The following is a 16526-nucleotide window of genomic DNA, read 5'->3' on the forward strand; positions in this document are numbered from 1 at the left end:
TCTGTGGAAGAACCTTAAAATGTAGAGATCAGAAGAGAGTGATTTAATGCTGGTGGTGGACCACCAAAAAAAGACAAGGCTGATGAATTGAGTGACTTGCTGTCTGGAATAATAGAGCACCAGCAACCTCTGGATGGTATAGCAGACGATGACCATTTGGACAGTTCCGATGAAGAACTGAGTACAAATGGTAAAAATACCAAAGAAAGTAAATTGGTTGGAAGAGCCAATGCACAGTGAATGTGTATCCTCCAAATCTGCTATAGCATCCCTGAGAAGATGCTGCCACCACCTTTCAGCAGAGAACAAAAAAGATGACCATGAATGAACAGTTATGTCAGAGAATTTCATGAGCATAAAATGAAATATCTGAAGGAAGAACATGAAATGAAAATGAGAATTCTACAGATTGAATTGGATTTGAAGTTGGAAGAGAGAGCTATGATCCAAAAAAGATACAGTAATGACACAATTGTGATTACCAGCCATGGTGAACAATATGATATGTAAAAAAAATAAATGTTGTCATTTGGATATTCATGAGTGTGAGTATTTTAATCACCACAAACTACATTTTAAACCAGCCTTGGTTTAGTCACTCATTTAATTTTGCTGCACACTATTTAAATTTTGCAGAACAAACATTATCAAAGCAAAAATAAGCCATAATGAATACATTCCATATTTAAATGCATCTCATCTAGTTGAAGTGCTGCAATGTGAAAGCAACTCTGTGTGCAAGTCCTCATTGGTCATTGCCTGCCTCAGCTATGGGCACATCTGCTTGATCCTGATCTTCCATTGGAGGATCAGGACAGCAATGCTGCTTCAGGTAGTTGTGCAGCACAGCTGTAGCAATGGTCACCTTGCAGCATCTTCTTGGCTTGAAACGAAGGGTATTGCGTAAACACTGGAATCGATTTTTCCATACTTCCAACATACGCTCGACCATCTCTCTATTGCGGATATGAGCTCTGTTGTATCTTTGCTGCTCAGCTGTTGTGGGATTTATGTATGGAGTGAATAAAAAGTTACTATGTTGTCCTCTCTGAAACTGAGCACACAATGAGAAAATCCTTGAATCGTGAGTTGCACCTTTCCAACGGGCAACAATGTTTGAAAACTCTAAATTAGAAGTGCATACACCCTGAACATTGATGGAAAACCAGTTCTTACTATTCCTGCACGCCTCAACATCAGGAGTTGATGGACACTTGATGGGAACATAACATCCATTTATACAGCCAATCACTCCTGGGAAGTACCCAGATTCATAGAATTACACTTTATAGTTGGCTTGGCCAGCAGCATCAGGAAACTTGATGTAAAGACTCCTCAGTTCACAAATGGCCCTGCAGACTTTGTGAACTATTCTACACACAGTTGCTTCACTGGCAGCACACAAATCACCAGTTTCACGATGAAAGATTCCAGATGCCAAAAACCTCAAAGTGATCAGAACTTGGAGAGAATTGGGCAAAGGCCTTCCTCTTTGAGACAGAGAGGAAAGTCTAGGTTCAAACAAAGATATTATCTCCAATGCATTTTCTTTGTACATACTAAAGCGTTCTCGAAAAGTTATTTCATCAAAGTAATTTAATGGATTACTCCTATCCACAAGTACTCAAGTTAAGACAGCTCAAACATACATTTTAGTCTGGGACTAGGCTTAAGCCTTGTCTGTGAAACCGGCCCTTAATGATTCACTTGTGTATGTATAATGTATGTTTGCAGTTTGTTAGGGAAGTGTTCATATTTTTTACAGTCGCTAATGCTATTTCACTGTTGTCGTCTTTGACTTGTGGACTGGGTTGGGAGTTCCCTAGCTGATCCCTAGAAGATCAACACTATGCTTTTAAAATAATGTCACAGCTATAATCTAATCACTCACACAAAGTTATCCCACTGAGAAATATCTTTGTATATCGTCACAGTACTTTGACCTTACAGTAGATGCCCAGCCCCTGCAATCAGCAAGCCTAGATTAGAAGTCATCAATTCTATTTGAATGAAATCCAGTTGGACAGACAATTGATGAATACCATTTGTGATGAGTGTACCACTCAACCATAGCTTATTTTTTCCCTGATAAGACACTCAATATTTCACAACCTAATTTCAAAACCTGGGTGTTACAAAGGAGATTTCTCTGTAGTAAGTTGCAGTACAATCCTCAGTACAGAGGATACAGCCGGGTTCAGCAACACATCCTCTGAGACATCCTACTTTGACATCTGACGAAGGATCTTTGTAAGCTTGATGATTTAGGTAATTTACAATTTAGGTTATATTATTATGGAGGATGTTGTTGTTTTGAAATTTGAACAGAATTTCGCCCTGCTCGTTTAAAAGCATGGCTAAAGTTTTTGAAGGAATTGCTCCAGTGGAAGTTTCTGAGTGACAACCAACACATTTACTATACCTTCACTCCCCACTGTGAATCCTTCAGCTTCTTGTCAGAAAACGCTGATTTTGACAGTAATGGTAAAAATGTCAACAGTATTCATTTTAATATATTTAATGTTTCACATGTGTATGTATAATGTACACTCACTGAACACTTTATTAGGAACACTATATTAAAACTGAGTAGGGCCTCCTTTTGTTCTCAAAACAGCCTCAATTCTTCGTGGCATTGATTGCACAAGATGTTGGAAACATTCCTTTGAGATTCTGGTCCATGATAACATGATTGCATCAGGCAATTCCTGCAGATTTGTCAGGTGCACTTTCAAGCTGTGAATCTCCAGTTCTACCACATTCCAAAGGTGTTCTATTGGATTCAGATCCAGTGACTGGGAAGGCCACTGAAGAACACTGAACTCATTGTCACGTTCATGAAACCATTTTTAGACTACTTTTGCTTTGTAACATGGTGCATTATCATGCTGGAAGTAGCCATTAGAAGATGGGTAAATTGTGGCCATGAAGGGATGCACATGGTCAGCAACAATACTCAAATAGGCTGTGGCATTCAAGCTACGATTGATTGGTATTACCGGGCCCAAAGTGTGCCAAGAAAACATTCCCCACACCATGAGAAGGTGTACAGGTGTTCCTAATGAGTGAGCGTATGTTTGGAGTTCGTTAGCGTTCATTATCGATTGGGGGTATTTGAACTTGAGGAGTGAGTTTTACCATCTAAATTCAGTTACACTCAACCCTCTAAACTCACGATACCATAGCAAGTCCAGCCGTTGAGCTGAGACCAACTGCGTATCCTGGTCAGGGCACAAATGAAGTGGACGTCAAGTTGTTGGAAACAGTAGCCCCGCAATACAAGTTGCTTTGACCGAGTCTCGAACTTGCGACCTCTGACTTGCCAACACATGTGACCGTCTCCTCAAATACCCGATATTAGCTAAGCTATCGAAAAGCTAGCAGTTTGATAGCGCGGGTGGGGGTAATTGAACTTGAGGAGTGGGTTTTACCGTCTCAACTCGGTTACATTTACCTACTGGATAGTGTAACACTATAGGACAATTGTTGTTGTTTTTTCTCCTAATAATAGTGAGCATTCGCGAATGTTGAGCTCACCAGTCATTTTTTATGATGCTCCAAACTGATTTTGGCAAGCCTAAGGTTTTGGCTATGTTTTTTTTCTCCAGATTTTTCAGCCTAATAATTGCTTCCTTGGCTTTCATTGACACCGCTTTGGTCCTCATGAACACCAATGGCAGACTTCAAAGGCAAATGCAAGTGTAAATGTTCTGTCATAATGTTTCCCTCAAGTACCTCATTCCAACGTCAGATCAAAAACAATATTTAGAATAGCACCACTAAGACTAGTACATAGCACCACAAACGCTGTATCCCTACCAGACAATCATAAACAACGTTGATGGCACATGACACCCAAAAAAGACAGCAATCAGGAATGCTCATCTGTTAGGACAATTAAAACCAGTCAATAAGTCAATGCCTGTTACTAGTTTGTTCTGATTTCTTGTGGAATGTTATTTTGAGGTAGGCTACTGTGCTTCATGTTTTGAAATGACTTCAGAGTTAGGATCAATCATTTTAAAAGTTGTGTTTAGATCTCACAATTGCTAGACTTATTGTAATACAGCTCTAGCTGTGGGGTTTTTTCATGTAGCTTTTAGAAGAAGTATAGACATGATGAGAGAGAGAGAGGAACTCATGCACAACTAACACTTACAATTATTTTTAAAAAGATATTAGAAAGTTATTTTTTGTTAATATTCACATTCAAAGTAATGCTAAACATTTGGTACTCTATTTGTCCATCTTACATTGCAAAAGAAAACCCTGAACACATAAACAATGTTTGATTAACTAATTCCAGTGACAGACGTTATTGCTGAGCCTGGTTAATGTTTAGTCAAGTGTCTAAGACAGTACAAGGAGTCATTTCCTTTATTTCCATCCCAAGGATGTGCACATACCACACTGAGTGACTCACTGTTGCCATATGAACGAAGACAGGGCCATAAACCATTGCACCATACTGGCCCCTAGCAAAGACATGTAAACAAAGAGCTCAAATACAGGTGCACCATCCACAGCGCTACCCACTCAGACAAAGCAAGTCAATAAATAAAGGAATACTATTCCTGTCGTTCCTCCATGCAATAGTTCATAATAAGTTGAACTATACTGTGTACAACTTCATGCATTCAACTGAGTATCTTGCCTGTTTTAACACCAATTACAGTCTTACGCTGAGCAGGTCTCATACAGGGAAAGTGATAGGTTGGCAAATCCCTTGGCAGTCCTTTCAGCTGAAAGGCAAATACATTAGTTGTTGGACCACGGCAGGGAAAGACAGCCATCTCCAGTGTTGTTGGACCACGGCAGAGGGAAAGACAGCCAGTGTCATCTACTGGAGGATTCGAGAACTCCGGTGTCCTCTACTGGATGGCTGTAGAACTACACAGTGCTAGAATATTACTGATTATATACACTCACCGGCCACTTTATTAGGTACACCTGTTCAACTGCTTGTTAACGCAAATATCGAAATCAGCATCACATGGCTGCAACTCAATGCATTTAGGCATGTAGACATGGTCAAGACGACCTGTCAAGTACAAACCGAGCATCAGAATGGGGAAGAAAGGTGATTTAAGTGACTTGGAACGTGGCATGTTTGTTGGTGCCAGACGGGCGGGTCTGAGTATTTCAGAAACTGCTGATCTACTGGGATTTTCACGCACAACCATCTCTAGGGTTTACAGAGAATGGTCCAAAAAAGAGAAAATATCCAGTGAGCGGCAGTTCTCTGGGCGAAAATGCCTTGTTGATGCCAGAGGTCAGAGCAGAATGGCCAGACTGGTTCGAGATGATAGAAAGGCAACAGTAACTCAAATAACCACTCGTTACAACCAAGGTATGCAGAAGACCATCTCTGAATGCACAACACGTTGAACCTTGAAACAGATGGGCTACAGCAGCAGAAGACCACACCGGGTGCCACTCCTGTCAGCTAAGAACAGGAAACTGAGGCTACAATTCGCACAGGCTCACCAAAAATGGACAATAGAAGATTGGAAAAACGTTGCCTGGTCTGATGAGTCTCGATGAGTCCCTATCAGTTCACTCTGGGCCATGTTCTGATTTCAGCGTTGCGCACTTCTGGCTCCAAGATTTGGTATTCCCATTTTGAAAAGGTGCGCGCATCTCACCACATAGATGTCCTGTCAACTGGCATTTGGAAAATCACACCCCTATATTGGCCAACAAAAATCATCTCTGAGTTCAAGTCTAGATTGATTTGTCCTCTGGCTATAAAACCTCTATTTTGAAGGCCATCATTGTGAAATATATTTTCATTGGGCAATAAATTACATCTAAATTGCATTGTTTGACCTATACCTGCTTTGGAGTGGAATTACGTTTTCTAGTATAATTCACCACATTTGCCACATGAAACCCTCTGGGGATTAATTGTGCTTGAGGGGGCTCTTTAAAGCTGTGCGCATGTTTGTGTTCTCTCTATCATTTCAATAAACCATTGATTTCAATCAATTATCTAAACCTGTCTCGCAATCTGCTCAATAAACCCTGATATAAGCCTACTAGAGATGCAGTATTTGTATAATTTTACAAACTGAATAAGCATAGATGCTGCTTACCTACTCCCTTCCTATAATAACGGATTGCATTTATGTAGTTGACCTCAATGCACCTGTATGCCTACATAAATATCACATCATGAGCATCAGTCAAAGCTGCAGTGCCATACTAACCCTTGATAAGGCAAGTCCATCATAGTGAACTCTAATCTACAGTACACTACCACAGTAACATCGTCTGGTAAAATGAAATGTGTCTCAATCAAACCTGCCTAGTTAAATAGAGGTTACATAGTATTCTCAATGTCACAGACACAGAACAGGAGCCTCTTATTACTCAACTGGTTTTATTTACAGTAGGAGCAATGTGTGCAAATGCACTGTTTTCAAACACTGGAAGGACAATCAATCTTTCTGCCATTTTCACAACAGTGGACTATTTAGAGACTTGGAAACCCCTCTCAAAAGTATCAGCTACTTTGAATGCAGAGCCATTGTTGATTTTGTTAAAAAAAAAAAAAAAAAAAACCCACATCAAAATCCCTCAGAGAAGGAAATTAAGAAAATACGTTCTCTGAGTGTTGCTCCTTCTTCAGACATCAACTTCAGTAAAACGGTGGAAACACATGCGTTTGAGAATTGTGGGAATGTGTCAGGGCAGAGAATGTGAATCCCACAAAAGTCAACACCTAACAGAATCCTATAGGTACAGTGGGTAGCAAGAAGGAGATCAAACTAAATAGTATAACAAAAATAGTTTTACTAAAACATAACATTTACAGATTTCCCCCCCAAATAAGCCGAACAGGCGCAACAAGCCTATAAGGATCTCAGCAATTGAGTGATTATAGTGTTTCGTGCATTTCATTCATGTCAGAAATGAATACACAAAAAAAAACTTGTTTCAATGCTGAGCAAACTTGTTTGAACAGTCATGATCTGGCCTTGGTTAAGGTACATGCTTTTTAATGCAGTATCACAGGAGAAGTAGAAAGAATTCTAGACATTTAGACAAAACAGACATTAAAATAAAATTAAAAGAACATCTTTCTCCCCAGAAGTAAGCCATCATTATTCCCCAACCCACCCCACTTACAGCTCCCAACCAGGGGTTGCAAACACAGGCGTTCCCCATAATGACCCTGTGGGAAACAACCTCCAGCCCATGTATACATTTCAAAGAATTTAATAGGTATAAGCAATATGGTGACAATTCCACCAATAGAGGGAAAGGTGTAACTATACTACCATATTGCTATACTTATCCAATTCTTTCAGTGCCTCAGGGGTAGGGGCAAAAGTGTGTTTCTGGACAGAGACAAAAGCTATGCTGAGTTCAACCAGGGGCAGAGTCACCATAACCTCAGGGACAACTGAGTCACCAACTCCCTCCTAGTTGAGTGACCTGTGACTGATCCGACCCATTTACCTGCAGTAGATCCAGGGCCCTTTCCTGTGTTTGCAACCCCTCTGCAGTGCGCCAAGACCAGTCCTCCTTACCCCATATCCCCCCAGAGGAGAAACAGAAAGACCAGTCCTCATTACCCCATATCCCCCAGTGGAGAAACAGAAAGCTGTGGTGGGGCACCAGCCTCTGTCCATGCATTCGAGCGGTGAGCCGGGACAAAGACAAACACATGGCTAATGTGTCTTGAAATGACCATAGATGTCTGTTGTAGTAGTCGGTTGTTTTCTTTTAAATATATTCTTTGCCACTTATCTTTTTTTGCTTGCTTAAATTCTTGTTTTTGTCTAAGACTGTATCCTTTAAATGCAAATAAAGGAGGAGATAATCTTGGCAGATCACATTCAAGCACCCGTCTCTTCTATACTTCAATGTTGTTTCCAGCATAGAGCCTGGTCCATGTCCGGGCTGCAACACAAGGGGAGTAGAGGTCATAGGTTAGGTAGAGGGGAGTAAAGGTCATAGGTCAGGTATAGGTTGATACCTCATTATCCCACCTAGTCCCTACCCAATATGAAAGGATTGGATAGTTTTGAGCAATATGGTAAGTGCTTCATCTTGTCCTCTGATAAGCAAGGTAAAATGCTAACCATATTGCTTACATCTATTCAATTGTTTCAGATCTGCAGGGGTGTTGAGGCGGTAGGGACTAGGGGTCGAGTTGTAAGTCAGCATGCATATCAAACATATTTGTTGATGTTAAGGCCCAGTTCATTCAATGTAGATCCCAATAAGGGACCAGAATGTCTCATTTAGGTCCATTGCGTGTAGTAGAAGGATAACTTCAAACAGTACACGTTTGTCAAGGACCTTCTGGTGAATAAATTCAGGACAGTGTTCACACAGACACACACTTCACCTGTCTCAATGGCTTGGGCTTCGTTTGTTTTCCACTGCTCTGCAACATCGTTAGCCAGTGGGTCGTCAGGGTTAGGAGCGCTTAGTAAGGCCTGGATGGACAGCAGTACGGTGCGGATCTGCAGGGCTGGAGACCACTTATCTAGAGGAGCAGGAAAACACAACTAACTTCTAACACCCCACCACTGCAATAACGCTCAAGGTTAAGCCATTTTAATGACACCACTACACTTATTAAATTCCTAACTAGCCTAGATATAGCAGAGAACCTATATACAGATATAGGTCTCATGTTACATTACATTGATGCCATTTAGCAGATGTCTTTATCCAACACGACTTACAACAAATACATTTGTTTAAGTAAGTGAATCATCTATCCATCAGTCATCAAAAGATAAAGTAAAAAATGCTCAGATGCCATTTGCAGTCACAATGGAGAAAAACCTGTACAGGGGGGTAGTTGGGGTGAAGAGGTCTTTAGGAGGGACTGTTAAGATGTAGCCTGAAGACATGGGTCTTCAATCTACGGCAGAAGATTGGTAGTGACTCTGCAGTCATGACAGCAGTGGGAAGCTCATTCCACCAGCGGGATGTCAGGACAGTGAAAAGCCGTGACCGAGTAGTGTGGCTGCTGCATCCACGTAGAGGCAGCGGTGCCAGGCGGCCAGCCGAGGTGGAAGAGCGGAGTGATCGTGCAGGGGTTTGGGGGTTGACCATTGCTTACAAGTAGGGAGGGGCTGGTCCCTTTGTATGTATTGTTTCACTGCTGTATGTCAGTCAATGTAGAGCTCTCCACCATGCTGTACTGAAAACAAATTCCACCAACCTAGGTTGTGTGGCAGTAAAAGGATCTTGTATGGCGAAAAAAATCTAAATTCATCAACAGCAACACACACACCTTTAAATTCTAAGTGCAATAATAGATAAATAATTTCAAAAGTCGAGATCTATTTTAGGGCAATCATGATAATTAGCCAGATTTGCCATTTTTGCTTGACCACTAAAAATAATATGAAATGTTATTGTGGCGCACTATCAATGAAAGCCTACCAACTCCACACATGAAGACTTCCACACATCATTTACCAAGGAGCATCTGTGCTCCTAACATTTAGGTTGAACATTTAGGGGAAGACATAACACTGCATTTGTACTGTTTTTACAGTATTTGTGTTCCTAGCACATACCCTAACCCTCGGGTAGGCAACTCCAGTCCTAGAAAGCCAGTGTATGTGTGCTCAACTTTTGTTCAAGCCCAAACGTTGATGTTAAAAGCCCAAATGTTAACGTTATAGTGTTTAATAAAGATAGAGCCTAATCTGATCTACTGTTGAAAAACAGTATGAATAGCTAACACAGCAAGTTGTCCTATCCCATTGAGGCCTTAGTCCTATGCTGTTGTTTATAAATGTTTCCTTTTCTTACAAATAAACATCTTAGCTGAGCTGCTCTTCTTCCCTGGGAAAGCCTGCCCTCTCCAAGACTTCTCCATCACAGTCGAGAACTCCACTGTGACCTCCTCCCAGACAGCCAAGAATCTTGGGGTGATCCTTGACAACCACTTATCCTTTACGGCGAACATCAGCGCTCTCCTGTAGATTCTTCCTCTACAACATCTGAAGGATACGTCCATTCCTCACAAGAGAAGCAGCACAACTCTTGGTCCAGGCACTTGTGATCGCCTTGACGACTGCAACACACTCTTGGCCGGGCTCCCCGCCTCCATCATCAGACCTCTGCAGCTCATCCAGAATGCTGCTGCCAGTCTGGTGTCAATCTCCCCAAATTTTTCCATGTCAACCCCTCCTCCACACCCTTCACTGGCTCCCGGTAGCAGCTCGCATCATCGGCGGTAAAAGGGAACAGCCTCTCCAAGCAATGGTCAGCCCCCAAACCCTTGCCCGATCACTCCGTTATTCCATCTCGGCTGGCGGCCTCTACGAGGATGCAGTGGTCGCGCTGTTCAATCACGGCTTTTCACTGTCTTGGCGCCCCAGTGGTGGAACGAGCTTCCCACTGCTGTCAGGACGGCAGAGTCACTACCTATCTTCCGCCGTAGACTGAAGACCCATCTCTTCATGATCTTGACTGTCCCTCCTAAAGACCTCTTCACCCCCCACTACCCCCCTGTATAGCTCCTCTACTGTTAAGTAATCCTTCCTTCTTATGATGACTGATGTATAGGTGATTCACTTACTTTAGACAAATGTACTTGTTGTAATTCGCTTTGTATAAAAGCATCTGCTAAATACCAAAAATGTAAATGTAAAATGTAATGTAAACAATTCGTCAGTGCATCACTTTCTTTTAATTTAGACATACACTCACCAAACACTTTATTAGGAACACCTGTACACCTTCTCATTGTGGAGGTGGTGTAATGGTGTGGGGAATGTTTTCTCGCTTGAATGCCACAGCCTATGAGTATTGTTGCTGACCATGTGCAAAGGCCACAATTTACCCATCTTCTATTGGCTACTTCCAGCATGATAATGCACCATGTCACAAAGCAAAAGTAGTCTCAAACTGGTTTCATGAACATGACAATGAGTTCAGTGTTCTTCAGTGGCCTTTCCCTATCTGAATCCAATAGAACACCTTTAGGATGCGGTAGAACGGGAGATTCACAGCTTGAAAATGCACCTGAAGAATCTGCAGGAATTGCGTGATGCAATCATGTCATCATGGACCAGAATCTCAAAGTTTCCAACATCTTCTGGAATCAATGCCACAAAGAATTGAGGCTGTTTTGAGAGCAAAGGGAGGCCCTACCCAGTATTAGTATTGTGTTCCTGATAAAGTGCTCGGTGAGTGTATTGTAGCCTACCTAAGCTGAAATGCAAATGAAAAACAGAGGGCAGCCTATGCTGCACATACATTACTGCTCAATTCAGCAGACAATGCACTGTGGTAAGTGTGCGGAGGAATGAAGACAGCGGTCATAGCGCTGAATGACCTTGAGTAGGGACATCTTTATGCACGTCCATTAATGACTGTGAAATTTATTCACGTTAACCAACACCGTCAAGGTCTCACATTAGCAGGCAACAGTCAGTCAAAAGCCACATTTCTTTGCCTGTATCTCCACGTGAGTGCACTCTGTCAAGCGGGTGGTAACCACTGGTCTAGAGCTGTCCATTCATTATGCATGCAGTGAGTCAACGGTAAAGACAGTGCTAACAACTATGCAAGCATCCATTTAGTTAATTTTCTAAGCATTAAGTTGCCCTCTGACATAAAGCTCCTAAACTATATTTTCTGCTCACAATTCTAGGTGCAAAACACTTGCACTTCAGAGCGCTGATATAGCCTCCAATATCAGTCATGAGTCAGATGCGTTGATTAATACAAACCAGTTTGAATTTTTTGTCTATTGGTTATCAGCAGGTTTCTGATGCAGGTGGTCTACACTGTCTCTTTACCTTTCAGGATGTCTAGACATATTCTCCCCAACTTGTCCACATTGGGATGGTAGATTTTGGTCATGAATCGCACTTTGGGCGCTGCCATGGGGTACTCTTCTGGCAGAAAGAGTTCAAGTTTAAAGGTGCCGCCTTCGAAAGGGGAGTCCTGGGGCCCTGCGATCACCACGTGGAAGTAGCGCGCATTCCCTTCATCAGGCTCTGCCTTTATTCCTGGGACTGGCTCTGCCAACAAGCGCTGTGTCTCCTGAACATGGAAAAACAAAGACAAGCAGGTGTAGACATACATATGGATTATGGAAACAGGGTAATACTAACATTAAGAAGGCAACACACATGAAGAAGGAGATAAGTCAATATCTAATATGCTGTGAATAAGTATGTGATTCTAAAGGATTATGTTCATCTAATGTTATTGTGATAGGTCTAAAAGGCTAAAAGATTGGGAGTGCCATTAAAACCATCATATTGTCAAATTCCATATGAGAACTCATAGCTCCAATTTCTTTCAGCTAAAACGTGCACTGGGTGCCGTACCACTAAGTTTAGCTGTTTTAGACGCTAAATAGGTAATTTAGTTTAGCATTGTTTTAGTTAGCACAGAGCAAGGTTGCATGATTGCATTAGTAATTGGCAGACAGCAGAGGCGATCGATGTATGCAACATATTGGTAATTCAATGTTTTAGGGACTATAGGTTACAGAATGTAGTAATGTGAGAATACACTAGGCCTACTTCCACATATTTGTAGAGGATGGTAGTATGAGGTATTATTTATCCCTGACCACTGCTATGCCAGTTATGATCAAATAAGTGTCATATATACTGGTCTGCCTACAGCACCAGTCAAAAGTTTGGACACACCTTCTCATTCAATAGTTTTTCTTTCGACTACTGTTCTAATCCATATTATGGCAGATTAATACTGCCATAATATGGATTAGAACAGTAGTCGAATAGGGCTATTCACTGTATAGAACTGTGTACCAACCCTACCTCTGCACAACACAACTGATGGTCTCAAACACATTAAGAAGGCAAGAAATTCCACAAATTAACTCGACAAGGCACACCTGTTAATTGAAAACCATTCCAGGTGACTACCTCATGAATTTGATTGAGAGAATGCCAAAAGTGTGCAAAGCTGTCATCAAAGCAAAAGGTGGCTACTTTGAAGAATCTAAAATATAAAAAATATTCTGGTTTAACACTTCTTTGTTTGCTACATAATTCCATATGTGTTGCTTCATAGTTTTGATGTCTTCAATATTAATCTACAATGTAGAAAGTAATAAAAATAAAGAAAAACCATTGAATGAGAAGGTGTGTCCAAACTTTTGACTGGTACTGTATATTGGTGCAAAGTCTGTGTTGGTCAGAACAGAAGCACCTTGAAGTGACACCAAATGACCAAAGAATATGGACAGTGATCACTAAAGCCACTTTGATTTGAAATGAAATTACCACTAGCCAATAAGGTAAAGTACAGGTCACGTTTAACCTACTTTCAGGGCATTTTCATATAGCCCATAAGTTTAATCACTGAAAAATTAGTACTGTGTACCCCATGAGGAAATCCGGAACAGATTGTTACTGTAGCAAACAGGTGGTATTGCATGCCAATCCAGCAGGTCTCAAACCCAGATCTCCTACTTACAAAGCCAGATCACCACAGTGCAATAGTCGACCCTCTTATCAGTAATAGCACACCTGCAGTAAGGCACCTGCATGATTGCACCATCTTTTCACTGCAGTGGGAATTGCACTGCCAATTCAGAATAGTGTCCTCCTCTCTCCCACCCCCTTGCTCAATGAAAATGACTTCTAACAAAAACAATGAATCCGTCAATAATGTTCACATTTTTATGACCGTGAAACTAGCTAAGGACCTGTGTGGTTGAAATGCAGTCATTCTTTAGTTTGGAAATGTTCAAACTAATTGAAATAAATGTATTTTAGTAGCTTATTTTAGTATTTTCATCTGGGTGAGATGAGTGCTGTACAGGTACTTATAGTCCCCTGTCCCAGCCCTGCCCTAATTGGAAGACATGAAAAGGAAATAACAACCACAATTCTACTTACTGTACAGCTATTTACATGGCAAGGTACATACAATATCCACATGCACAGATTATAATATCCCATCACTGCCTGTATTGGGTTCACAAGTGAATCGGCAAATCAAATATCCATTCCACATCTAATTCTAACCTTCAGATGTCCACAGGTCAACCCACCTTTCCCAGTATGTTACCATTTTACTATTTCCTGTCACAATACATCCGTCTATTCTACTGTGGCATTTTACAAAGGCCTTGAACTTCGACATTTGTATAAATACTTACATATTTCCCAATGAATGGGTCTAACATCAACTGTTAAAGGAGAATTAGTTTGCAAAGGAAAGGAAGTCATTTTGGGACAGTTTGCTAGTAACCTAGGTTACACAACACTGGTTTCCGTATTGATATATTATGCTGCAAAACAGACTTCACAAAATATGATTCTGTAATTTGTTATGCTACACTCCTACAGCTGCATTTGTAGCCAGACTGAAAATTTACCAAAACATATTGTGCTTATTTCATATTCCCCTCCCAGTTTTCATAGGTGGGGAACAACAAACACTGTAATTGTGATCTAATGGATGGTCAGTCCTTGCATCCATAGCTATGTCTATGAATTTGAAAGTGGTTACATTTCTCCATCCCTCAGCTGTTTAAGAAAAAGAAAATTGGCGAGGAGACCACTTTGTTGTTGTTTAAATCCCCCTTTAAGTTATGTTTACCACGGTAACAAAAGCTTTGTGTATGATTGCATGACTGTATTATGTGATGTGTACACTTACATATTTTAGTTTGTAGAATTCCATGGTTTGTCTCCAACATGTCCGTCGTCACGGCACAGTGGTGATCACATACAACAGATGTGATTGCTGAATTCTAATATTATTTTAAACCTTGACGTATGATATCATTTGAAAGGTAATGTCATGGCTTTCATAAATCAATAATCAAATATGGTTTGCAATACAACTGGGCCTCTTGCCTAAGTGAATAACAAAGGTACAATGACACTAATACTGTTATCAGATCATAGGTCAAAGGTTAATTGACCTTAGCATCTCGGACATGTACCTGCTGTACAGGTACTCATGCCAGGAGTGTTAAAATCCCGTAAATCTGAAGCTACTGGGGTACAGATGTCGAGTTTCCCCATTGACCCTCACTACAAATAGCTTAACATTGGCCGCTTTTGACATTTGTTGGTGTTGCTATTTTTAAATCTTTTTATATAAGTTTGGGGGTGTCATTATCAAAATAGTTAGCAGTCATCACCATCATTCACCTGCATCATAGTTTAAAAAACAATTGGAAACCGTACCAAGTATCTATAGCTGTGATTCTAAGCTTTTCAATGACATTTTATGGTATTTCTATGAGTAAAACTTGTATTGAGATTCTGTGACAGAGGTGGAAATCGACGGAGGGATGAAAGGAAAAAGTGATAACACACAGAAAGCTGTGAGTGCTGCAATGCTATGACACATTTTCCAACTCTAGGGGCATAGACCTTCCCAAAAAATACCTCCAATCGTACCTCGCCGTTGAAAATATGAGGGTCTGGCTCATGGATTTTGGGAGGCACTGTAGCTTATCCATGACGACCACTATCCAATGCACAGATAGCTAAACAAACTGTGAGTGGCATCATACCTTGTTATTCTATCAATTAGTTTAGACACGAACGACACAAGATAGCTAGATTATGGACAATGTGGTACTGATAGACTTTAAGATACTCCTAAAGGTGATGTGAAAATAGGCAATGGATGTGAGAAAGTGTGCAAAGCGACTGAATATACAATATCTATTCTATTTCCCAATGCAATGGCAATGTATGGCGTCTCATTCATCATTGACATTGGAGGGAACCTGATTGGTAACTGCATGAAACGATCCCGCCCAACACATTGGGCCTGGCCAAGGTGGCTGTAGAAATATCTCCAACGCAACCGGCATATATATCAAGCCATCTCGCCCAGCACAGAACATTTCATGAGGTTAATTGAGTAATAAATGCATTTAGCCAAGTTGCACTGAAGTCTAGCTGGATAACAATACATACACAGTTAGCTAGCTAGCTAACTGTCGTTATCACTCGAGAAGTACGCGAGTCAAGCATCATCGGTCGTTCGCACAATTTTAGGGTTCTGATAAACAGAAATTAACACAAGTGGGTAATAAGGCAGACAGAAGACCTCGTTTCTGCTAAATTAACGCAGGCAGGGTTTACATTTCACATTAGCTTTTGAGCTAAGAGTTAACGGAAGTAGCTAGCTAATGGAAGATGCTAGATGGCCTTGCACGTGCCCGTTCGTAATGTTTCCCTTTCCAATTGAAAATGGACCGTTTAAAGGTTGGTCAACTATTAGGTGCATGAAGATTGAGGAATTACCTTTATAATCCTGCGGGGCAGTCCTGCCATTTTGTCTCACAGTATTTTTAGCCGTTGTATGTTGACTCCTTCTTCAATTTGGATTGACGGCGCCGATGAACACGCCTTCCGGCAAACAGTGTTGGCTTCGAATGCGAATTCTGGGAAATGTATTTTGTCACCTCAAATACGAATCTCAGCAAAATACAGTGCAGGTTAGAGACTGTCATCTTGGAAGACAAAAATATTTTAAATCAAGATAGAACATGTCCAAGGATAGAAACTATTTTGCTCAAATCCATGGTG

General features: G+C 41.0%; 1 protein-coding gene and 1 pseudogene across 2 annotated transcripts; both read right to left on the minus strand.

Annotated features, from left to right (window-relative positions):
• Window positions 1-700: 700 nt before the first annotated feature.
• On the minus strand, window positions 701-2071 carry LOC310820252 (putative nuclease HARBI1; annotated as a pseudogene). Its single transcript has 2 exons — window positions 2061-2071; window positions 701-1610 (listed from the first exon to the last, which is right to left on the minus strand). The product of its transcript is annotated as a putative nuclease HARBI1 (transcript).
• A 4294-nt stretch (window positions 2072-6365) lies between these two features.
• On the minus strand, window positions 6366-16352 carry ube2nb (ubiquitin-conjugating enzyme E2Nb). The gene is made up of 4 exons (XM_083692513.1): window positions 16242-16352; window positions 11784-12030; window positions 8360-8500; window positions 6366-7908 (listed from the first exon to the last, which is right to left on the minus strand). The coding sequence occupies exons 1-4, from the start codon at window positions 16269-16271 to the stop codon at window positions 7862-7864; spliced, it is 465 nt and encodes a 154-aa protein (XP_083548639.1). The 5' UTR covers window positions 16272-16352; the 3' UTR covers window positions 6366-7861.
• Between the last annotated feature and the right edge of the window lie 174 nt (window positions 16353-16526).

The sequence above is a fragment of the Argentina silus genome (genome assembly GCF_951799395.1).
Source record: "Argentina silus genome assembly, chromosome: 20".
In the NCBI taxonomy this organism is placed as follows: domain Eukaryota; kingdom Metazoa; phylum Chordata; class Actinopteri; order Argentiniformes; family Argentinidae; genus Argentina; species Argentina silus.